The sequence below is a fragment of the Megascapheus bottae genome, chromosome 10 (genome assembly GCF_031878675.1).
Source record: "Megascapheus bottae isolate mThoBot1 chromosome 10, mThoBot2.hap1, whole genome shotgun sequence".
NCBI classification, from domain to species: domain Eukaryota; kingdom Metazoa; phylum Chordata; class Mammalia; order Rodentia; family Geomyidae; genus Megascapheus; species Megascapheus bottae.
Window position 1 is genome coordinate 24,520,458 of NC_143518.1, and position 25,903 is coordinate 24,546,360.

Consider the following 25,903-nt stretch of genomic DNA (forward strand, 5'->3'; position numbering starts at 1 on the left):
TTTAGTATAGGCTTGAAGACACAATTTGTTGGTAGTGTTGAAGAAGTATATGAAATCGATGATCTTTTCATGTTTGGCTCAGCTGTTTTTCCTTCCTCTACCTTCCACCCAGTGGTAAAATAGAAGCTCTCCATACTAATGTATAACTCCATCTTTTAAAGGTGTTGGACACAAGTACTTTTCTGAAACTAGATGATTACATATTAAATATGATTACTTCACTGTCTTAACTCCTTTGTGGCTTAGAATTGAAGAGCACAATTATCTTAGTTTTAGACTATAGATCTTTCTGAAGAAGGAGCCAACTGAGGAACAAATCTGCATTTTAGCTGCAATTTTTAAGTATTGTTTCTGTGAATTAGAAGTGCAAATATGTTTTCATACTATAGTTATTTTGACCTATATAAACTTTCTTTTGGAAGCTTATAATTGATACTTAGTTTTTTAGCTTATCAAGGATGATCCATTGCAAGAGTATTTTTAATACTTTTGATCAGTATTTAGATTTTAGCAGTATCAGTATTGAATTAAGCATCGTTGCACATATTTCATTGTTCTTATATGTATATGTGTTAGATAGACATATATACATGGGTGTGTCTAGATAGATAGACACATATATACATCCATGAATACACTGTGATTATTTAAGGTAATTGCTAATAAGATATGTGCAGATATATTTTAATCATATTAAATATTAGCTATTGAAGAACATGCTTCTTGGTAGAGATGGTCAACTTTCATTTTCTGATTTGGATCTTGTTAATTTCTACCTATTAGCTGCTAACATGGATCTCTTGATGATAACAGATTTGTCTTTTTACACATTTCTGTGATTACTACTGAAGTTGAAAGTTTCTTCACTTGATATCATGTTTCATGAATTAGTTAATTTGTGTTCTATGTCTATTTTTCTCCTCAGTTGTTTTACCCATTTAATATATGAAGTGGTGAGAGAATGAGAATAATAGAGAAAAAGAATTTCTGCTTTACCAAATATACACTTTGGTAATTGTATTTTAGTTGTAATTGTTGTAGAATATAAAGTACATGATTTTAGCTTATCAGCTATTTTTTGTTTTGTAGTGTTTTATTTTAATTTCTTAATATATTCATTACCATATTCTGCCTCCAAGTAACATTTTGCTTCATCTGTATTTAAAAAGTCTGGTAGTACTATACTTGTATCTTTTGTCTCTTGGTCATTCTATTTTTGTCATATATCTTAGGTGTACATATGTTACAAACCCCACAATGCATTGCCATTATTCAAATTTGTTTCATTTTCTACACTTTGGAAACTAGCTACACCTAGTGCGAGGTTAAAGTTGTTCCATAACTCACTGTTAAACAGTTCTAATGTTTTGTTTGATAGTTTTTTCTATATGGTTTATTCTGGATAGTTTCTACAACTATTTGCTAACTTTCATATTTCTTCTTATGCTTGTGCTTTTTACCTAACTTCAAGAACAGCATGCATATCTTTTTTTTTGTATATTTTATTCTGTTATCTGATTTGTTTATATAATGATTTGTTTCGTTTTTTGAGACAGAGTTTTGCTATTTGGGCTGTGCTGGCCTTGAATTTGTGATCTTCTTGCCTTATCTTCCTAAATGCTGGGAATGCAAGAATGTATCAGGATGACTGGCTCCTGAGTCATTTTTTTATCTGTTTTTATAGATCAACTTTTTCTCTTTATGAGATATATTTTCCTACTTCATGAATGCATGTTATTTTTTTTTTACTGGAAGCTAGAAATCGTATTGTTTTATGTTCCTTATTGTATGTTTTTGTATTCCCTTGCACACTTCTGAGTTTTGCTCAGCTATGTATTTAAATTACTTGGAGATGGTTTGAATGTCTTTAAGCATGTTTCTAAACGAATAAAGCAGAATTGTTTTTTGTTTTCTGTTTTGGTTTTTTTTAATCTGTACTAATTTTGCCTGACTGCTGATGCTGCCTTTCAGAGTATTCTAACTGATGCTTTTGTATTTCAGAGTTTTTTTCAGTGTGCCTGTTAGCAACATGTGATATATCTGTTCCATTGAAAACCATTGTTTCATATAGTTGAGCTGATATTTTGTTGTTTAAGATAATAATACAAATCTAGTCCCTTTTACATCATTTTAGCCAAGAGCAGAACTTCAATCTATACTTTGTTTTTTTTAAATTGATTAAGATTTTCATTATAGCTTAGCATATAGTTTGTTTTGCTAAATATCTTACTTTGTTTGAAAATATTGTGCTTTGATGGTACACACTTTTTAATCTTAAGCTACTGTGTATTTATAGATATTGTAGTCTAAGGCTATATAGACAAAAACTCAGCACTGAAAAATTACTACAGATAGCAAAAGGACCCAAGGAAGATAGGGCTCGAAGAAATAAGGACCTTTCTTAGCCAGTGTGAGGCTCTACCTTCAAAGCCCACGACTGCCAAAATAAAAACACATTAAAAAACCCAGAAGTTACTTTCTGTTCTATTTCTTTTTAACTATATATATCTATAGATATATAGATATATATTGTCTTTTCTTTTTTGGTACTGGGGATCAAACCCAGGACATTGTACTTGCTAGGCAAGCGCTTTGCCACTGAGTTACATCCCAGCCCTTCTTTTTATTTTAATGATGCTAGCTAACCCCTTCCCATTTGCAATCAATTTTTTTAACCTTCTGTGTCCTTTGTATAATTTTCTTCATATTTGCATATGAAATTACAGTTTTGTAAATTTGCTGTTTATCTTCTTATAGTTTCCCAATTGGTAGCTTCACAATTTAATGATGTGATTATACATGATTCATTTTGTCTTAAGTTAAAAATATTAAGCCAAAAGGTGTTTTATACACTGAATAGTTTACTGCATTACTTTACCTTCCTGATTAGGTGGCTGGCTGGGCCTTGTGGGTTGTTTATGCCCAGAATCTGTATAGTCAGAGAAAAAAAAATTTAGTGTTAGATTATTTCTATTGAATGTACGGTTTTATTCTTTTTTGAAGGTTAAAAAAATTATAAGTAGATGCATCACAATCATATCCACAATACTGTGACTAAATTGCAACAGAAAATGTTTCGTGATGGAATTCCTAGAGCATGTACTTGGTCTAATTTCCTTTGAACTTGTGGTTTCTTTTGACCATGACATTTTGAGAGTTTTTCCTTTCTGGAGTTGAATTCTGCTTTTTCATTTTTCACCTGAATACTGGGTTTAATTTTGAGTAAAATGTGCAGAAATGTATTCTCACATTTATGTGACTAATAACTAGAAGGTGTAAATTTGGTTTTGAAAAGTATAAAAGTCTTTATTAATTCTTACTGCTAGGGACTGGTAGTGTGGCCTAGTGGTATAAAGTGCCTGCCCTGCGTGCATGAACTCCTGGGTTGATTCCTCAGGACCACATACACAGAAAAGGCCAGAAGTGGTGTTGTGGCTCAAGTGGTAGAGCTCTAGCCTTGAGGAGAGCCCAAACAGTGTTCGGGCCCTGAGTTCAAGCCTCAGGACTGGCCAAAAAATAAATTTAAAAATAAAAAATGAAAATGCTTATTGCTACCAATGATGTTGTTACAGGAAAACTGATTTTTATGTCTAGAAATTTTGTCTTGACTTCGTTGTAAGTTTGATAGGGAAAACAAAACCCATGCGTAGGTTTTCAATATGCAGAACACCTGTTTCCTCTGGTTCATGGAAAATGACTTGTTTTTTTCAATGCCAAGTGGAAATGATACACTATTAACTAGAAAGAGTAGACTAACTTAAATGTGTGCATAGAGTTATTTTTTACTCGTATTGTATTAGTGAAATTTTTGAGCTGAATTTTATTTATTAAAAAACAATTATAATTTTTTTTATTGTAGGAATCGCATGCAGCCCAGCTACAGATCCTTATGGAATTCCTCAAGGTTGCCAGAAGAAATAAGAGAGAGGTATATTATTTTATATGTTTTACATGATGTTTCATCTGTTCTTGTTCCTTCTATGTAAAACTTTTGAAGTACAACATATTAAAATATTTTTAAAAGCATTTAACTTCAGAAAATTTTCTCACATTTTAAGTTCGTTTTGTTGTTTCACCATTACAGTTCAGTGTTTTAGAACAAGTTTTGGAAATGTACTAAAAACTTTTAAATAACAGTAATATCAAAGATTTAAAAAGTAGAAAATAGAATTATCAAATGACATTCTTATCATGATAAGAAATCTTTGGAAAATTTAAGCTTTAAGAGTTATAGTTTTTCTTTCAAAAATCAGTCAGAAATGTATTAGTACAATTATTTCTGGATAAACCTATTTAGACTTGGAAGTAAAGTCATGCAGGCTAATTGAAGGACAGGGTTTTTATTGTTGTTTAAGAATTATCTAGTTAAGGGATCTTAAAAAGATAACATGCCCATCTATATATTCAGAGTTATCTGTCTGAAAATAAAATGATCTGTTTTTATTTTGGTGATGCATGCTGTTTATATTGCCAGAATTTTATATTACCTTAGTAGGATACTTCTTCCTTTAATTATTCATTGTGTTTAAATCTTTTGACTGTTTAGATTACATTTGGATTGTGCTAATAGCTAAATATTTCTTAGATGATTTGTGATTGTATTTTTCTTTCATTTTAATGGACACTATTTTTTTTTTTAATTGTATCGTAAAGGTACAGAGGGGTTACAGCTATATAAGTTAGGTAGTGAGTACATTTCATTTCTAACAATGTCACCCCTCCCGCATTCTCTGCACTTTTCTCCCTCCTAGTTCCCTTCCCCCAAATTGCATAGTTCATTTCCAGCATGTAGTATATAGTGAGTGACTGCTGAATTGGTTCACCCTTTGTCTTGCCATTTGTATGCTTCCCTTTCCTCTTCCCAAATCAGATAAACTTAGTAGATACAAGACAAAGTGTACAGAGATCAGAAACAGTGACAAAAGGGTAGAAACCAAAGAAAAAGGAAAAGGAAGAAAAAAACCCAAACAGTATAATTAAAAACCTCATATTTCCATTTCTTAGATGATTGTATTTTTCTCATCCTTCACTTTTGCTAAGTTAACAATTGTGATCTTTGTATGTAGGTGTCTTTTAATAAAAACATTATCTTTATAATATGTTTAAGATACTTTTGTTATTTGGATTTTTTCCCCCATTGGGGGGCTGAACTGGGGTTTGAACTCAGATCTTCAGGTCTTTGTACTCAGTCTGCTCGCTTACTTGCTTCTCTGGTACTTTACCAATTGAGCCATACCTCTAGTCTTCCTCAGGCTGGCTTTCAACCATCATCCTTTGGATTTCAGCCTATTATGAGTTAGGATTATAGGCTAGGATTATAGGTGTGAGCTTTTGGCACGCAGCTATGTTTTCGTTATGTAATTTTTTTTCTTTTTTTTTTCTGGGCAGTAGCTGGGGATGTGGAGGATCCATTTATGCCTATCTCCTTTTTGAGAAAAATGTATGAAATTACATTGCAATTATTTTACTTTTTATTTCTATATTAGACTTTGAACTCATTGAGAATGAGATTTAGTGTAAAATAACATGCCAAATAATGAATGAGTAAATAGATTAATCAAGTGAACTGCTCAAGCATAAGAATATTTGAGGGTTAAATAAAATGGCTTTTGATTTTAAGTTTTACTTAGCTCCTGCATGTTTTCTATTATGTCTTTTGGGGGCTACTGATGTTTGCACCAAATACTCTTAAAATATTTTTAAGTGATAAAGGTTTGAGATGTTTTACTGTTGCCATCAAGCTAGCTTGCCACAGTTTCATAGATGATAACAGAAGACTTGAGATTAGTGGATTAAAGATAACAGACCTAGAATTCTTGAATTATTTGACACTGTTAGATTTAACTTTGTCCTAGTCTCCCAAATTCTACAGGGGCAGAATGAAGATGAGCTCAGGTATATCTTATAGACCCCCTGGGATTGTATACAGCTGAAACATGCTAAGCTTAGGAAAGAAACCCAGACTCTTCAAGAGGAATTGATTCAGTCTTCAGGGAACCACTGTTTTATTAGTCAGAAGACAAATCTGCCCTGGTTGTATTTATTATTTCTATTGTTCTATTAGTTTTACTTGTTACTAGTTTATTCGTGATTGAGTGACTGGATTGAGTGGATTAAGAAACTGGCTTAACTTTTTTACCTGCTTTCTTGACTTAAACTGTAAATTTCTTCACAGTTGGAGTCTGGTACTATAGTGTCTTATAAAATCACAATATGCTGAATTCTTGAAATGCACTTGTGTTTTCTCTTTTAGTGCACACAAAATTAAATAAGATGTAGACATTTGCATGTTTGGTCTTCAAAAATACATTTGTTGCTCCTGTCTCTTGGAATATAGTTTATTGTTGAATTTTATTCAAGTAATACATATATTGAATTAGAGCCAATCTATTACTTTGAAATTTTTCCTCTGATTGACCCTGAAAATCAAATTTGATTTTGTTCATGGTTTTCATTAGGTTATTGTTTTAGACATATATAACACTTGAGTTAAAATGCTTTTCTGATTTAACATAGTTATGACTTCACTGTTATTATCTGGCTTTTATATGCTGTTAGGTGCTGACTGTTAGGGCTTATTGAATTTAGTATTTACTTTTCAATTTCAGTTTATTTACCCATACACATTCTTTTCAGAATATTTAGAAAACAGAAAGTATAAGATGCCTAGTAGGTATTTGCATTATATATGTAACAGATTACTTTCAAACTTGATGGCTTAAGACACCAAACAATTTTATATCTCCAGTCAGGGAATGTATAGAGTAGCCAGGTTGCTTGGCTCTGAACTGTTGAGCAAACTGCAATCAAGGTGTTAGCCAGGGCAAAATTGTCTCTTTTTTTTTTTCTTGTGGATCATGGGGCTTGAACTCTGTGCCTGGGCACTGTCCCTAAGCTCTTCAGCTCAAGGCTACTGCCATACCCCTGGAGCCACAGCCCCACTTACCATTTTCTAGTGATTAATTGGAGATAAGAGTCTCGTGTTCTTTAGTGCCCAAACTGGCTTTGAACAGTGATTTATCCTCAGATCTCAGCCTCCTGAGTAGCTAAAATTATAGGCATGAGCCACTATGCCTGGCAAAATTGTCTCAATTTTGACTGATCTAAGAACCTTTCCAAGCCACATGAGCTTCTCCATAAATAGGACACACACAATCAGCTTTCTCAGAGGTAACAATTGAAAAAAACAAATACCATCTGCTTTTTGTATCTTAATCTTTTCTGTTATATCCCGACATTTTTGCTGTTTCCTCATTCTTAGGAACAAATCATTAGTATATTCTAAACGTGAGGGTTCCACAAGCATGTAGATACTAAAAGGTGGAGATTTTTGAAGGTCATTTTATTTATTTATTTTTTTTGCCAGTCCTGGGCTTGAGATCAGGGCCTGAGCACTGTCCTTGGACTTTCTCAAGGGAGCTCTACCACTTGAGCTTCAGCACCACTTCCAGCTTTTTTCTATGTATGTGATACCAAGGAATCGAACCCGGGTCTTCATGCATGCTAGGCAAGCACTTTAACCACTAGGCCAAACTCCTGGCCCCTTGAAGGTCATTTTAAAGTCTGCTCATCAAAGCATTGAGTAATTAAACAGATTCATCTTCTTCTGTAGTTAGTTCAGACATAAAGTCTTTGGGTTCCAGTTACAAGCTATTTTCATCTGTTCAGATCTGTACTCGCATTTGAGTGATTGCTTTTTCTTTCTTTTGATGTAATTTTGAATAGATTTTTGGACCATTTTAGTATCTCTTTTTGAATAATTTTAGTTTTATTTGGATTTTAATGGAATTTTAAATTAGTATTTGAAATAAAACAGACAACTGTATTAATCAAATTTATGGTTTAAAGTAGAATGACTTTGCATGTGACTACTGTCTTGATGGAGCAGCAAAATACTTCTGCAACATCTGAGGCCACCTCCTTCTTCAGAATACAGCCTTTTCTCTTGCCTACTAATTTACCAATATCCAGATATGGCATTCAATACCTTTCCTTTCTTTAGTGTTTTGCTACGTAAATCCAAATATAGATCTGTGTTTTGGCCCTTTATGTGTTTGCACTTGTGCACTATGTAATCATTTGTTCCTGTTTTTGGCTCAATGTTAAGATTCATTTATATGGTTCTATGTAGTTATAATTGATTTCTTTTGAATAGTGCACTGTTTTTCATAAAAGTAGCTGTAGATGGACATTTGGGTGGTTTTTTGGTTTGGAATATTGAGAGCAATACTTGTATCTCATATATATGTATATGTATATCTGAGTACATATTAGCATACATAAATATATGAATGTATTTAGATGTCATAGGGTATAGAAATTCATACTAAACTGCCAATGCTAGCTTGTTTTCCTAGTGTTCCTTGTATTAAATACTCCTCCAGTAGATACTTAGTGTTTGCATATACTTTGTTCTTGCCAAAAGTTGGTGCCAGTATGTATTTTCCAATTTAACTGTGAAATATGTATTACTATTTCTGTGGGGTTTGAATTTGCCTTTTCTTGATGAATAATAGGTTTAGCACCTGGTAACTATTTATTGGCCATTTTGGATTTTTTCTTCTTTTTTCTAATATATGTTTTTGGAGTGCTACTTATTAAGACTTTTCAGGGTTTTGCTTTTTGTTTGTTTGGTGGATTTACCTTAGTTTGTATGTCCTAGATATAAATTCTTTGTAAACATTGATCTTTCACAAATACCTTTTAAAATTAGGCTGCTCCTAACTTAATAATGTCCTTAATAGTGCACAGGACTTTTTTTTTTATCAGTCGTGGGGCTTGAACTCTGGGTCTGGGTGTTGTCCTTGACCTCTTCAGTTCAAGGCCAGCACTCTACCACTTGAGTCACATCCCACTTGCACAGCGTTTCAATATAGACTCCGATTATTCTTGTTATAGCCTTTTTATAGTCTTTTGAGCCAGAAAAGAAACCTATGATCATGATGGTATTTTCTTATTCCGTTTTTTGTTTGAAATTTTTGTGTATACTATGTAGGGAGTGATCTTTTCATATGGATACCCAGCTATCCAAACATTTTTAGCAGTCCATCCTTTTCTCTTTTGCTTTGAAGTTTCAATCTCTCATATGTCATGTGTCCATATATGCTTGTGTATGTGAGCTTCTAGAGCTGTTTTCTCTTCCATCCTTCTATTTATATATCCATTGGGCAATATTATATTGCAATAATTGTTAGAATTTTTGTTGTACATGAAAGTCTTGGCTGTTCGTGGCTATTTGCTTTTTTTTTCTCAATCAGCTAGTACATTTCCATGGTAAATCTGATGAGATTTTTATTGGGATCACTTTGACTCTAGATAAATTTGGGAGACTGTCTTCACATTGTATTCTCTAATCCATAAATATGGTGTTTTGTATACATATATATATATATTCATATATATATATATATGTAGGTCTTTTAAAATATCCAAAAATTTTGATACTTTTCAGGGTATCTTAATACATCTTTATTTGAGATTTAATCATTTTGTGTTATTAATGATGTCTGTGTCTTTAATTTTAGTTTTCTTACTGTTGCTGGTATATAGATATTGATTTGATTTTTAAGTTTTTTTTTCAAATAACCAGCAACTTGTTACACTCATCAATTCTAATTTATTTGTAGATTCTTTTATGTTTTCTATGTACACATCATAATCTGCAAAAAATAACAGTTTAGTGTCTTTCTTTATGATCCTTATATCTTTATTTATTTTTCTTGTCTTACTCTGCTGGCTAGGACATCCGGTACAATGATGAATAGAAGTGGTGATAGCTGGGCATCCTAGTCTTGATGCTGATCTCAAAGTGAAAGCATTCGACGTGTCACCATTAGGTATGATGTTTTCTGTAGGTTTTTTTTTTTTTTTAGCTATTTTTTTAAAATCATTCACGGAAATAAGTTTCTATTTTTATTCCCAGTTTACTAAGAGAGTTTTCTTTCATTACTTAGGGGGGTTGAGTATTCTCCAAATTTTTTTTTTATATACATGACAATCATGTTTTTTTTTTAATTTTGTTAATGTGAATAATTATAATTACATTGGTTTAACATTAGAAAGTTAATTATAATCACTTCTGTACTTAAAATGACCAGACATTGGGCCAGGAGTGTAGCCTAGTGGTAGTATGCTTTACTCTCATGCGCAAAACTTCCTTGGTACCACCTACTCAGAAAAAGCCAGAAGTGGTGCTGTGGCTCAAGTGGCAGAGCACTAGCCTTCAGCAAAAAGTGTCCAAGGATAGTACCAAGCCCTGAGTTCAAGCCCCAGGACTGGCCAAAAAAAAAAAAATGACCAGACATCCTGATTGTCTTATATCCCTAATTTCATATCTCCTGCATTAGCTGTATTAGGTATTCCTGCCTGGATTAGTCCCTCTATTTTATCCCTTTGTGTAAATCAGGCATACATATGCATATGTATTCTTTTCAGTGTGGTTTGGATTATTAATATTTTTAGCATTTTGCATTTATGTTCACGAGTAAGACTGTGAAATGATTTTTTTTTGTAATACTAGTCTTATTCCATTTTACCATAAAGATGACTGATTTTCTCAAGTGAATTGGGAAATGAATCCTTTTCTTCTATTTTTGGAAGACTCTAGCTTCGAATTAGTATGTTTGTCAAATCTGTGAAGATCTCGTTGGAAAAGACATCTGGACATGTGGTTTCTTTGTAGAAAGTTCTAGAATACAGATTCAGTTAAATAGTTACGTGCTTATTCAAGGTTGTGTTTGCTATCAATTTTTATTTTTAAAGAAATTGTCTTTCAGCAACATTATAAAATTTACAGGCACAAGATTTATCTTAATGGAATCTTAAGTGTTTTGTCCCCAGGATTTCTAGTTATGTCTTTTATTTCCAATATTGTTTTATGTGTTTTCTCTTGATCAGTTCTTACCAGGGATATGTCAGTTTTCTGAGTTTTATCTTTTTGCTTAGTCCTGTTTTGTATTTGTTTTCCATTTTTTAAATTTATATTGTTTATTTTCTCTTTAATTGAACTTAATTTTGTTGTTATTTCTCATTATTTGGATTTTCATATAATTATGTACATTCCTTTTGTCATATTGCATATTGGGATATAGTGCCTCTTTCCTCCTTCCCATTATTGTAGGTTTTTCTTAGGCTTGTGTATTATATAGAAGTAATCTTATTACTTGAACGTGAGGATTTTCTTGACATACCTTTTGACATTAATGGCGTTACAATCAGAAAATACTCTTAATTTTGTTTTGTCAGATACAGTATTTTCTGTATCAAATGGTAGTTGGTTAGATTTTGAAGTATTTGTGCTTGAAAAGTATATCTTCTACAATTGCATGGTACCGTACAAAGTGGTTAAATGTAGGCTGAGAATTTTCTACATCTCTATTGAGTCTTTGTCTTCTTCTTGTATCAGATTCTGAATCATTTGAGAAGAGTTTATCATTAACAGTATGTAGTTAGGGAATATTATTTCGTTAGTCTCAGCCTTTTGTGTCCCTTGCCCTTGATATAAATATTAAACTTAAGCCTGCCATTTTATTTCTTCCCTCTGTTGTGGTTGTTCTGGGTGTTTTTGTTTGTTTCACACCAAATTCAGAATATCATTTTGATTAAGCTATTCTTTTTTAAGTACCTATCTTTGATTAGGTTTTTAAGTACTTCCACTAGGTGTAATATTACATTTTGCTGATACTGACATACATTTTCATTTACTTTTAAATAAGCCGTATTACTTTTCTTCCCATTGCTTCTGTTTATTCATTTATTTATGTTTGGTTTTGCTTGTTATTCATTTAAAGATTTCTGAGGCAAGTTCAGTGAAGTCTTTAAAGCAAATCTGCCATTTCTTATTAAATATGAGTTGTCTTTATTGTGATATGGAAAAAAATATTTGACTTGCTGTAGTATACTTTGGTTGAGTGCTTTACTTCAAATTCTTTTTAATTTTGAGGGTTTTTTGGTTTTTGGTTGCAAGGCTTGAACTCTGGACCTGGGCACTGTCCCTGAGCTCTTCAGCTTAACGATAGTGCTCTACCACTTGAACCATAGTTTCTGTGTAGTTAATTGGCTTCGAACCTCAGTCCTCAGATCTCAGTCTCCTGAGTAGCTAGGATTACAGGCATGAGTCACAAGTGCCTGACTTATTTTTTAATTTTCATTATAAAGTGTTATGAGAATGTTCTTTACGTTTAAAATGTTTTTATGAAGTTTTTTGACTTTTATTCCACTGGTGAGCTCTTGCTATTGAGATCCTAGAATCCTAGAATTTATTTTCTTCTCCATTTTGTGTGTGTGTGTGTGTGTGTGTGTGTGTGTGTGTGTCTGTGTGTGTGTGTGTGTGTCTGTGTGTCTGTGTGTCTCCAAACTCCATGTGAAGACAGATTATGTTCAGGGTTTTATCATTCTTTCTCAGTTTCTGATTGATTTTCATTCATAAACATCAGTTAATCTTCATGGGCTTTTTTTCTGTATATCTATCATTTTTGGTCTGTTATTTTAGATTAAAGTTGTTTACATAGTAAATTCAGTCATTTTTTCTACTACTTTTATCTAGCTGTCCTACTTCTGTGTTCAGTTTAGCAACATTATAATGTGTTGCATTGCATCCTTAATTAGTTTCCTTCAGAATCTTGAAATGTAAATACTTCAATATGGAAATGCCTAAAATATGTTAATTGTGGTCTAGGCATGCACTCAGATAGGAGATAAATCCCTGTCCCAAAAACAACCCGTGCAGTAAAAGGCTGGAGGATGTGTGACTCAGCTGTAGAGTACCTGCCTATTAAGCATAAGATCCTGAGTTCAAACCCTAGTTCAGCTTCCCACCCCTAACCCCCCAGAAAATACAGAAGTAATCCTTTAATAAAATCGACATGACAAAATACCAAACATTCATATGTTCTAAAATTATTTATGTTTTTACAAATAAGTCTCTTTTCAGGAATATTTAAATATATTTTTGGATGTTGTGAAAATGTGAATATTTCAATGACATAGAATATGGTTGAGATACAATAGGAATGACAGTGACAGAATATCTTAAGTATGTGTTAAAAATCCATGAAAAGTTTCTGTTAGGATGCTAATATATGAATTGCCTTTGGGGTGGTGTTATTACATAGTAAGATTGTTGTTCATAAAGAAGGGGGTTTACAGCTTTCATGACAAATTTTTAAATTTTTATTTTAAATTACTAAATGAGGTAATGTGAACGTTCTTTGTATATCTTATATTTTAAGTCACTGTAATTTTTTGTTTTAATTATGAAGTTTATTACTGTATTAAAATATAAGTATAAATATAAATCTATATTTGCCTTTTAACATTGGAACTTACAGCTGATTTTTTCTTTTAATGTGTGTTCTTGTTCACCAAACTTAACATTAGTGTCCAGTGTTTAAAATGATTTCCCAAATGTGGAGTTCCTTTATGAACATGGAAATTCCACTTGTTTGGTTTAGAAAATTTTCTCTCTTTCTTCAATCTACAGCAGCTGGAACAGATCCAGAAGGAACTAAGTGTTTTGGAAGAGGATATTAAAAGAGTGGAAGTAAGCAATCAAGAATTTCTCATATCTCTGATAATTTTTTATTGTCATGAAAATGTTACCTTTAAGTTGCTGCATTAGATTTATGAGATTGGTCTCAGTTATAAAGTACTGTTGATTTTAATTGATGATACATTTTTTTGAAAACAAAGATTCTCTATTTTTTGTGGATAAAATGTAATTTCTATTTGTTTTTGTGCTATTTTATTACCATAATTCTTGATTAAATTGAAGAATTACTTAATTTTTTGTATTATGTTAACTTAAATGAACTCCCACAAAATATTTTACCCTTAGCACTGAAATGATTTATTACTACATTTTTTAAGTAAAATAGTTTTACATGTCTGTTGTGTGCACTGAGGTTAAAAGATTTATGATAATACATTATCAGTATTATAAGAATTTATAACTTATTGCTAGATGAAGCTACTGCTTGTAGCTAAATTTAAATTCAGTGTGTATATAATTATTCACATGTTAAAATCTATTTCATTTTGTTTTGTGTGGGACCTGAGGCTTGAACTCAGGTTCTGGGTGCTGTTCCCTGAGCTTTTTTGCTGAAGGCTTGCTTTCTATCAGGTGAGCCCAGCAGCCTGTTGCTATTGGCATCTGACAGCAAATTACAGGTTTTTTTTTTTAACTGACTGATATTTCGTGTTAAATTATATAATGGTATAATATTTTGTAGGCTGCTATAAATTGTTATACATGTGTCTGCCTTAACTTACTATATTTATGTTGTTACTTGGCTATATAATTGAACCAAGGTTAGGTTAGCTAGAAATAATTATACCTAATTATTTATCTTTAGTGTTTTGCTGTTTATCCAGTGATAAAAATGTAGCACCCTTAAAAATTATTAGCCTCAAAAAGAGGCTAATATTATCCTTGTATAAGAGCTTGGGATAAATGAGTATCTAGCTCATAACTCATGTGGTATAATATAGAGCTTTCCAAGAACATTTACTTTTTCTGTATTTGGTGACTTAATTTGTGGTATACAATATTTACTAGAATTTGTAGTTCCTTATCATTCTTTACTATCAAAGTCTTGTCTCCTAAAATCGCAGTTTTTCCTTTGTACTTATGGAAAGGAATCTTTGAGAAATTTTCAGTGTGAAGAATAGAACTAGGAATACTGGGGATTAGGAAGGAGTATAATGTATTTATTTGTGGAGCTTCTCTTTGGAATTTCAACTGTAACTCAAAAAATTCTTTATTTCAGGAAATGAGCGGCTTATACTCTCCTGTCAGTGAAGATAGCACAGTGCCTCAGTGTGAAGCCCCTTCTCCATCACACAGGTAAAAAAGTTACACTGTAGTGATTATCTAGGATTTAAGTTATAAAGAGGTGCACATATGATACTAGCCCTTCAGACCCTTTTCAGTGTAGCATATGAACACTTGAGAAATTACTTGGGGTTATGATCTTAAAAATTAGATTTTTATGGCCTATATATTTATTTTCATTCTAAGAATAGTTGGTATTTTCAGTTCATTATTGGATTAAATTGGATGAATTTTTTTCCTTTTTTAAATTGTAATTGAGGGGTTACAATTATATTTGCCAGATAGAAGGTGCATTACTTCTCACACATTAATACACTCTTCTCATGTTTTTGTCCCCATTTCCCTCCCAATTGCGTGAATTTTTTATGTCTTATGAATTAGATGGCATTCTAAACCTGAACTTGTAAACATGAAATGTTAAAATTAGGGGAAAATATGATTTTAAAGAACTTGGAGCTTTTTTTAAGCCAAGTGCTGGTGGCTTGTGCCTACAATCCTACTTACTTAGAAGACTGATATCTTAGGATCCTGGTTTGAAGCCAGATCCAGAAGGAAAGGCTATGAACCCATTACCAATTTACTACCTAAAAAAAAAAAAGTAGAAAGAGCTGTGATTCAAAGTGGTAGACCAATAGCCTTGAGCAAAAAAGGCTCAGAGGCAGTGCCCAGTTGACCTTAAACTTTCTATGTAGCCCAAACTGGATTTGAATTTATGAGCCTCTGATCTCAGCCTCCCAGTTACTGACCTGTGCCACCACAGATGTCCCTTCTTTATACCTCTCATTCGTTTTGTTTTCTGAGATGGAAATCTTACTAAGTTGTCTAGTCTGACCTCAAACTTGAAATCCTCCTGTCTTAATTCTTAACTATTCATTCAGTTAAGATGGTGTGTGTGTGTGTGTGTGTGTGTGTGTGTGTGTGTGTGTGTGTGTGTGTGTGTGTGTGTGTGTGTGTGTGTGTGTGTGTGTGTGTGTGTGTGTGTGTGCGCGCGCGTGTGCGTGTGTGTGTGTGTGTTTGGGTGTTTTCTTTTTTTTTCTGCCAGTCCTGGGCATTGAACTCAGGGCCTGGTCACTGTCCTTGGGCTTTCTCAAAGCTAGAGCTTTAACACTTGAGCTGAGCCCACAGTACCATTTCTGGCTATTTTTTTTTTTTCTATGTATATGGTACTGAGGAATCAAACCCGGGTCTTCGTGCAAGCTAGGCAAGCACTCTACCACTAGGCTAAACTCCCAGCCATGGTATTTGTTTTTTATAATTCCCTGTCACAAAGTTAAGTTTCCCCTTCTGTATTCTCTCCAAGAACCTGAATTCTAAAATATCTAGATTTTAAAATAATTCTTTTTTTCATATATTTTTATTATAATTAATAGAAGGGGTACATTATATTCACCAGATAGAAGGTGCATTACTTCACATACATTGATACCCTTTCTCATGTCTTGGTCCCCATTTCCCTCACCCCCAATTTTAAAATAATTCTTAGCTTCATTTAGGTGTTTATCCAATATAGTAAATTAATACCATTCCTCTGAGACAAACTCTGTGTCATGAATTATGTGCAATTTTATTTTTTTAATTATTTTTTAGATTATTACTTTTTGCTTGAGTTGAGTGTCTCACATTTTCACTTGCATTTTCTGCTCATTATGTCACTAGGTCCACATCTCTTTATAGCTTTTTTTTTTGCTGAATTGAACATAGATTGTTGTATACTTAGAACTACAGTACACAGACTTCAGACTTTTGAATAGTTAGGATTATAGGCATAATCTGCCAGCATTTTGAATTTTGAGTGTTCATGTTTGAAATGTTTGAAGTAAGAACTTCACTTTGTTTTTTTTTTTTTTTTTTCCAGTCCTGGGCTTGGGCTCAGGGCTTGAACACTGTCCCTGGATTTTCTCAAGGCTAGCACTCTTCCACTTGAGCCACAGCACCACTTCTGGCTTTTTGCTACGTATGTGGTACCGAGGAATCGAACCTGGGTCTTCGTGCATGCTAGGCAAGCACTCTACCACTGGGCCAAACTCCCGGCCCTACTTTGTTTTTTGGTTTTTTTTTTTTTTTTTTTTTTTAATATTACATTTAGGGCAATGGTTCAATAAAGATTTTTTTTTTTGACAAAATCACTTTAGGATAATTTGGATTATCAGGAACCCCAACTAGCATACAAGATTAACTTTAAAAGAGTTATGGGTCAAGTTTGGTTCAGTATGTGGAAAAGTGGAAGAAGAGAACATTCCTGAAAAGTTTTAATATTTTTCCCATATTGTGGAGAATTGATTTTTTACTTAGCTGTGTAATTCACCTGATTTTCTTCTGTATTTTACTTTGTTTAAAACATTTCTAATGACTTGGTATATGGGAAATAGGTATCTTTAATCCTAGTTTTCCCTTTCTGACATGAACTCTTAGATAATTAAGTACTTCAGTGAATGCATAAAGAGAGGTGAAAATTTGCACATTGCCATCATTTCAGTAATAAATGATTATTCATTATTGTATATATGCTTATTTGGTTATTTGAAATCGAATAGGGAAGGGGAAAACAAGATGAGGGGCAGGTGTGGAGAAAGGGTATCAATGTATGTGAAGTAATGCACCTTCTATCTGGTGAATATAATGTAACCTTTCTATTAATTATAATAAAAATATATGAAAAAAATAAATGATTTATTCATTTTCATTGTCATATGTCTCTCTAAGGATTTCTGTTCTTTGTACCCTGGCATTTGTTACTCAGTCTAATACTGTTGAATTTTTCCTTCATTTTTCAGTAGTATAATTGATTCTACAGAATACAGCCAACCTCCAGGTTTCAGTGGCAGTTCTCAGGTAAATAATATATTTAAAGGTTTTAGTTGTATCATGAGTATAATCACTTAAGTTGTAAATCAGTAATTAAAATAAATCAGCATTTATCACAAGCCTTGAAGTAAGTGTGTGTGTGTGTGTGTGTGTGTGTGTGTGTGTGTGTGTGTGTGTGTGCTTGAACTAAGGGCCTAGGACAGAGCTTTTGTACTCAAGGCTAGTGCTTTACTATTTGAGTAACAGTTCCATTTCTGGTGTTTTGGAAATTTATTGTAGATAAAAGTCTCATGGATTTCCCTATCCAGACTGACTTTGAACAATGAGCCTCATATCTCGCTGAGTAGCTAGGAAGACAAGCATGAGCCACGAGTGCCCTCCAGCCTTGGAGTTCTTTAAATGTAATCTCACAACAGAATCATTAGGCAAGACCATCTATCATTGATGAAGTGAAGCAAAACCAAGATTACTCAGTGAACTTGTTTAGGCACATGAAAAAACCAAAGTGACTGTACAAACATTTCAAACCCATGCAAGTCCTGACTAATATATTACTGCTTCTTTTCCTGTTATAATTTCAGCCTTGCTGTATTTTCCTGTCCTGTTATTAGTTTTATTATTATGATTTTTTACTACTGGTTTTTAATACTGTACAATGTTGGGGACATCACCAGCCCTCCTGTACTTCTACATAAGATTTTGGGTACTTTGGTCATGGATTAAACTCATATAACTATTTAATCCAGAGGAAAGCCTATCCTTTATTTTCACATACTCTTCCTGTGATACCTCTTCGTGTGTGCGCTGTGTACATGTGCACGTATGCACTACTACTAGAGCTTGAACTTGGGGCTGGGCAATGTACATTAGCTTTTTCTTTCAGGGCGGGTATTCTACCACTTTAATCCAGTTCCATTTTTGTCTTTTTGGTGGTTATTTGGAGGTAAGCATCATAAACTTGCTGCTAGGGCTGGATGTGAACTGGCATCCTCAGATCTCAGCCACCATGAGTAGCAAAGATTATAGGAGTGAGCCACTGGTACACAGTTTGAGATACTTCTTGCATATCTATACTATGCTGTTTTTCTACGCAATGGGCACTAATTAAAAAAAAAACTGTCAGTTTTGGTGTTTGGCTTGATATTGGGAAGTTCTAAATAAAGGAGCAAAACATGTCTATTTTTATAATTTTTGTAGCATTGTTTTGGACTATTTAAAAGTAAATCTGAAAAAAAAAACAGTAAAAATGGTGAATAAACTTAATCATTTTCAGTTTTTTGTCTTTTCTTAGGTATAATTTTGGTATTTTTCCTAGATATATGTAGTGTAGTACAGTATTCTCCTGAGCTGTGGTGCAGTGTCAGCAAGACATACTTCCCCCGGGTTCAGCTGACCAACAGGGTAAAAGTGTAACACTCTCTAGAGTACTATGCTTAAATATTTTGACTTAAAATTCATTAGGAAATATTCCTGTAGCAGATCAGGGGAGTTTTAGTACTTAAAAAAAATATTTTATAGTAGCTTTTACTAATAAGTACTGAAGGAAACTTTTGGTTTGAGAGTATATTGATGCAGCATGTTAATATCTTCATTTTTTTCATCCATAAGAAATCTCACTGATTGGAACTGAGGATGTGGCTCAGGTGTTGGAGCATTACCTTTGAGTGTAAAAGCTAAGCAAGAGCATAATTCCTTTAATTTCTTTAGTTTAACCCTACCAGTAGACTGCTATGGTATTCCTATATAGCTGCTTCTTCTGTGTGTCACTGAGTGCAGAATAATTGTCTGCTTAAAGAATGTTAGTCTAATTAGCATCTAGTTAGTCTAGTCTGTATCTCCTAGGAGAATGCAGCCTTACTATATATATGAAAGAGGACAGAACTGTTGTTGGAGAAATAAATTCTACTCATGCTTCTGTGGAATGGAATTAAGCATACGTGGCACTGATTATGTTACCATTCATTTCTAGCTATGGTCTATTTCTGAGACATCTAAAATAAGTTGATGAAGAAAAAAATCGAAATACATAATGGCTGAAGCTAAGTCTGGCAAGTGTATACTAAAGCTAAAGTGAAAATAAAACCTGAACTATGCCAACAGAGTTCTATTATAAAATGTGACAGACACATTGTTTTCACATTAATAAAAGGTGTATTCCCCAAATGTATCAATAGAGCAGTTCCTCAGATTCAGCAGGGCTTTCCTGGACACTCCTTTCTGACTACAATAAGTAAGTCTGTAGAAGGGTGCCAATGCCTCATACCTGTAATCCTACCTATTGAGAAAGCTGAGATCAGGATTGTGGTTGAAAGCCAGCCAAGCACGAAAGTCTGTGAGACTCTCATCTTCAATTAACCACCAAAAGGCCAGAAAATTGTGGTGTGGCTCAGGTGATAGAGCAGTAGCCTTGTGTGCAAGAAGCTAAATTATAGAATCCTGTCTCTGACTTCCAATCCCTCAAACTTAATAGAAAAAAAAAAATCTGTTGATAGTTAAGTCCTTTATGTAACTTACAGTTATCTGCACCTTTTCCCTTGCACACTTACTTTGGATTTCTAGTGCATTTTAAGTGGTATGTAAAAATTTGTTAGGGTGTAACATCTAAGTAATAAGTTTATACTTGCTCGGTATACAAGTTTTCTATCTATAGTTACAGATCCAGCTTTTATGGAGGATGGACTGTACCTTATATTGTGTTATAAAATAATTGGAATTTATATAAAGTGAAAACTTAGAAACCAAAAAAGGAGCCAGGTGCCAATGTTTTATGTCTGTATCCTAGCATTTCAGAAGACTGAGATGAGAGGATCATAGTTCAAAGGCAGTTCTAGCAGCAGAAAGTCTGGAGGTGTGGTTCAAGTGATCAGTTTACCTAGCAAACACAAGACCTTGATCTTGATCACAAAACGAAACAAAAGAAATATGCATACTCACATATAAGAAAATAATAAGGTAATATTTATTGTACTTCACTAGTGTTAACTAATGTGATTTTCAGAAATATCCTCTTAATGTTTTATTAAAATAAAAGTTAAAGGTCAAGTTGAAACATAGCTAGTAAGAGGAAGAAGGTGAGATTTTAAGCCAATTATTGCTGCGCTTCTAAATATTCAATCATTAAAACTATTTTGAGTATCTGATATTTATGAAGATCGGCTTTGAGGATACATATAACAAAAACAGACAGTATCCCCTCCTACAGACTTCCAGTCAAATTTGAAAGACATAACTGAATAGCTTTGTAAGAATGAATAGTTCCAGATACAGATAATGCAAAAAAGGAATATCTGTACAAAGGAGTTTCACATTATGAATACAGGGCATCTTGATCCATGTCACCCTCTCATCTACTCATTCTGTCACGCTATTGGTTCCATTTTCACATATGTACATTGAATAATATGATTATATTTCCCCAGCCTTCCTCTTTCCAGAATCTGCCCTCTTCTCATTGGCTTCATTCCTCTGGCTACCTATTTTGGCATCCTGTATTCGTTTGGTTAACCTATAATTTATTCAAAGTCAAAACTCAAATAATGGAATTTAGGCACTTAGCACCTGCTTGTATCTGGCACATATTAGGCAGAGACCAGAGGATGAGCTGTCCTAGGCTAAATAGTGAGATCCTGTGCGTGCTTCCGTGTGTGCGTGTGTGTGTGTGTCCCCATGTATCCATTCATCCATTCATGGAGTTCGTTTGTCTTTTTCAGTAGGGTGGATTTTTTTTGTTCTTTGTTTTTGTTTTTTGTCGGTTGTGAGACTTGGACTCAAAGCCTGATGCGTTGTCATTGAGCTCTTTTTGCTTAAGATTAGTGCTCTACTACTTTCAGCCATAGTTCCACTTCAGGTTTGTGTTCTTTTTTCGCCAGTCCTGGGCTGGAGCTCAGGGCATGAGCCCTGTCCTTGGACTGTCTCAAGACTAGAGATCTACCACTTGAGCCTCAGCACCACTTCCGGATTTTTTCTATATATGTGGTACCGAGGAATTGAACCCGGGTCTTCGTGCATGCTAGGCAAGCACTCTACCACTAGGCCAAACTCCCAGCCCCTCCACTTCAGGTTTTTGAGTGGTTAATTGGAGATAAGTGTCTCTGGAAGATTTTTCTGCCTGAGATGACTGCAAACCAAGATCCTCAAATCTTAGCCTCCTGAGTAGCTAGGATTACAGGTGTAAGCAATCTGCACTTGGCTGGGTTTTTTTGTTTTGCTTTGTTTTTAGGCCTGTATGCCAGGAACTTGGAATTGGAATGAATACCAAATATATTTCATATATGTAAATTACCTATAAAAATAAAGAATAGCCAAAATTATACTAAAATCCATAGCATTAACTACCTTCTATTTTAGATGGTAAAAAGTGAAGTAAACTTTCACATTACTGATCTATAGTATTGTAAAATGCTAAATGTAGTTTGATAAAACAGCCCATATGCAACATAAACTTAGCTATTTTCCTGATACAGAATAGGTTAAACTAATAGTGAAGATTTGTATTGATAAAATAGTTTCAAAGAAGTGTGCTATTTTTATAAATATTAAAATAAATTAAAGCAATTAAAGACAATTACAGACAGACCAGAAAAATAATCCTGATTATTAATTTAGTTAAAGTGTGCAGAGAATATGGCCAACTGACTTTAACATTCTTTGATAAGATATTTGATTCAGAGGTTAATTTTGTAAGTGTGCAATTGTTCATTTAGCTATTAGGATATATTGCTGTAATAAAAGGATCAAAATAAATCATTAAAATCCAGTCAAAGTATAATTAAGCTGTCAGTTTAGCCCAGTGGTATAGTGCTTGCCTAGCATGCACAAAGACCTGAATTCAATTCCTCAGTACCACATATATAGAAAAAGCCAGAAGTAGTGCTGTGGCTCAAGTGGTAGGGCTCTAGCCTTGGAAATCCAAGGAGAGTGCTCAGGCCCTGAGTTCAAGCCTCAGGACAGGCAAAAAAGGAAAAAATGCGTTCGGCTGGGAGTTTGGCCTCTTGGTAGATGCTTGCCTAGCACAAAGACCCAGGTTCGATTCCGCAGTACCACATGCATTGAAAATGCCAGAAGTAGTGCTGTGGCTGTAGTGGTAGAGTGCTAGCCTTGGAAAAACCCAAAGACAGTGCTCAGGCCCTAAGTTCAAACCTGGGACTTAGCTTGTGGCTGAGGGTGATCATGTGGTATTTCAAGTGGGAAACTGGTTAAAATTTAGCTTCTTGTTTTACTTCTTTATGAAAGAAGTAGCAATAGAAGTGAAGAAATTATGAAAGTAATTTAGTAAAACGTCCAAAATGAGAAAGATTCTGTAAGTTTGAAATCGAATGAAAAGCCTACGTTTAGCAGAGTACCACAAAAGTCCAAATTGGGAAAGATTTCATAAGCCTGAAAGATTTCATAAGTTTCATATAGTCACTTCAAAATGTAGCAGCAACAAAAGCCTTTGATATTGATTCTTAGTGAAAGTTCCAATTAGGGTAAAAAAATATAGTGGAGACATGGTTAAAGAGATGAAAATGCTAGATTTGATATTTTTGATATGCCTGTTTTTTGTTGTGTTTCTGTTTATGAAGACTCTGTTGGTTTTTTTTCAATATTTCTTTGTTCAGTGTAGAATGAATTAATTTACATTGTGTTATAAGGAAATGGTTAATTTAAGAAGAAAAAAATATGCTCAAATCCCAAGATTAAAAAGAACTGTTTTTAGGGACATATTATGTGTGGCCTAGTAGAGAATAGGCTAAGCTAATATACAAGGAGACATTCATATTTCTAGTGGGAAGGCAAAGAGAGTGAAGGAAAAAAATCCTCTCACAGAAAACTTAGGGGCTACTAGTGGACTACCTCATGTCCATAATCCATAGGCTCTACTGCCCAATAAAGCCAATAAGAACCAAACCATTAAGAGTCACTAGCCTTGCATTCAAAATATCAGTGGCAGTATGATAAAGCTCAGGAAGTGTTTTCACCTCCTTTTCTTCCTCTAAGAAATTCATATAATATTAGTGTTATTTCTTCCTTAAATATTGGTAGAATTCCCAGGTAAAACTATTTGGTAACGCAGTTTTGTTGGTGGGAAAGCTTTGTAAAACTTCCTTTCTTTATAAAGATAAAGGGATATTCACACCTTCAGTTTTAATTTGTGGCAAATTTGGTAAATTTCATTTGTCAGGGAATCCGTGTTTGTCTATTATCAAATGAATTCTGGAAATTGGCTCATGATTTTTAATTTTCTTCTACTGAGATACTTTTATGCAGTCACTTACTCCTGACACCATTATATATAAGTATATAAGGTGTTTTCCACATCAGGAAATTCTACAATCTTTAAAATACCATTTGAGTGACCACAAGTGTATGGAGGTAGTTTGTTTTCAGAGCTTCTGTGTATTCTCTGGGTATCTGTACAGTCCCAAGAACTCAGTGTCTTTACCAACCCAGAAGTTCATCCAGTTGTTCAGGAGCAATAGAACTGAATTTCCAGACCTCACCTTGGTGGCGCAGTTTCTACCCTGTTATCAGTTGGTCTTTTTGGTGACCAGTATCTACCTCACTATAAGTCTCTTTATTACAGTTAGCTTAGCATTGGACTTACTATTAGTAACAAAACTCAAAAGACGCAAGTTTTCACCTAGTTTTCTTATTCATGACTTATGCTCAGCAACTTGAGCTATACCTTCTGTCTAGTATTTTACTAATTGGATATAGCTATGTAGGACTTGAGTCCCCAAAGCCTCATTGTCCTATTTTAGCCAGGATTATAGGCGTGAATATACCCAGCAAAGTCTTAGTCTCCATCCAACTTTGGCAGTACTGGAGTTTCAATTTGAGGCTTAACACTTGTGAGGCAAATTGAGCCATACTTCCAGCTTATTTCATTAAGTATCGCTTTTTTTAAAATACAAATTAATTTTATCTTCAAATTGTTGCAAAAAATTTTCAATTTGGCTTGTCAGTTTTTCTTAGTTGATTTTGCTGGCCAGAGGTCTTAATTTCTATGTCATAGAATTCATACCTTTTGTATAATTATTGTTTTTATGACAAGAAATCCTGCTTCTGTTCAAGATAAAAAAACATTTTCCAGTAATAGTATTTGGTCAGTTTTTTAAAATACCATGTATATGCTTAAGAGCAATACAGTTTTTCCTTAGTTATGGCATTTTGTATACATTTATTGAATTGTACTTTTTATTTGACTAAATGTTTATTATTATTACTCTTACCAGACACAGGTCTGGTTAGTTACAGCACAACAGGCCAAAGAACTGGCTAACCAAGAAGATGGAGAACTCATATCTCAAGTACATTTGACTGATTTAGGGATGATTTTTATAGGAGATAACTGACCACAGATGAGTGGGCACCTTCTCAGTTATTGGTTCCTAGTAAAATGCTATGTATCTAATCTCGCCCAGGCATGAGATGCTTTTTTTTGTGTTGATCTCTAGAACAGATATCATTATTTCCTCAGGCTAGCCTTGTCACAAAATTGTTTGCCCATGTTCAATTTCTGACATATTACATAGTGTACAGGCTCGAGGGGCTTTCTCAAGGCTCTATTGCTGATAACCAAAACTATGGTAATGAAATAAATCACACTTCACCTGATGTTGTGTGAGACAAGGGTAGTGCAGGAGTCTGCATCAGTGTTCAGCTTCATTACTGCCATATTTGATAGTTGATAAAATTGGTGAAATTCATCTCTTACTGTATTGGGGTACATTTCAGTTTGAGAATTTCTGCTTTATGTTTCTGAGGCTGTTTTATTATAAACAGACCAACTTCCATTAAACTTATCAAGTACACTTATTTCCATTATGCACTATTTCCATCCTTATTATCATGTATTTTCATGTTCTATTTCATCTCTTCCTTTCTCTCCTTCAGCTTCCCCCACCCTTATTTTCTCCCTCTTGATTTTCTTATGTATAGGTATGTGGAGTCTTGCCAGTAACCCACATTGAACTCAAACTTATGATCCTCCTACCTCAGTTTCCCAAGTGTGTGTATGTTTTACAGGTGTCACCATGACTAGTCTCTTTCTTTTTTTCTCTCTTTTTTTCCTCTCTCTTTTTCCCTTAGTGGCAGTGGGGTTTTAACTCAGAGCCTTAATACTTCCTAGGCAGGCGATCTACCTGTGGGCCAGCTCTGCAGTCCTTTTTGTTCTAGTTTTCCGAGAGGATCTTATTTTTTTGCCTGGCCATTCTGGATAATGATCCTCCACTTTGTTTCTTGCCGTAGCTGGGATGACACTCATGCACCACTAAACTAAGCCTA

General features: G+C 33.8%; 1 protein-coding gene across 1 annotated transcript in view; it reads left to right on the plus strand.

Moving 5' to 3' along the window:
• Positions 1-25,903, plus strand: part of Cop1 (COP1 E3 ubiquitin ligase) — a 95,486-nt gene that overhangs the window by 24,420 nt on the left and 45,163 nt on the right. The window contains exons 6-9 of the mRNA XM_090340379.1: positions 3,860-3,928; positions 13,481-13,540; positions 14,766-14,842; positions 17,605-17,662. Coding sequence (XP_090196505.1) covers positions 3,860-3,928; positions 13,481-13,540; positions 14,766-14,842; positions 17,605-17,662 — 264 coding nt within the window. The remainder of the gene's footprint in view (positions 1-3,859; positions 3,929-13,480; positions 13,541-14,765; positions 14,843-17,604; positions 17,663-25,903) is intronic.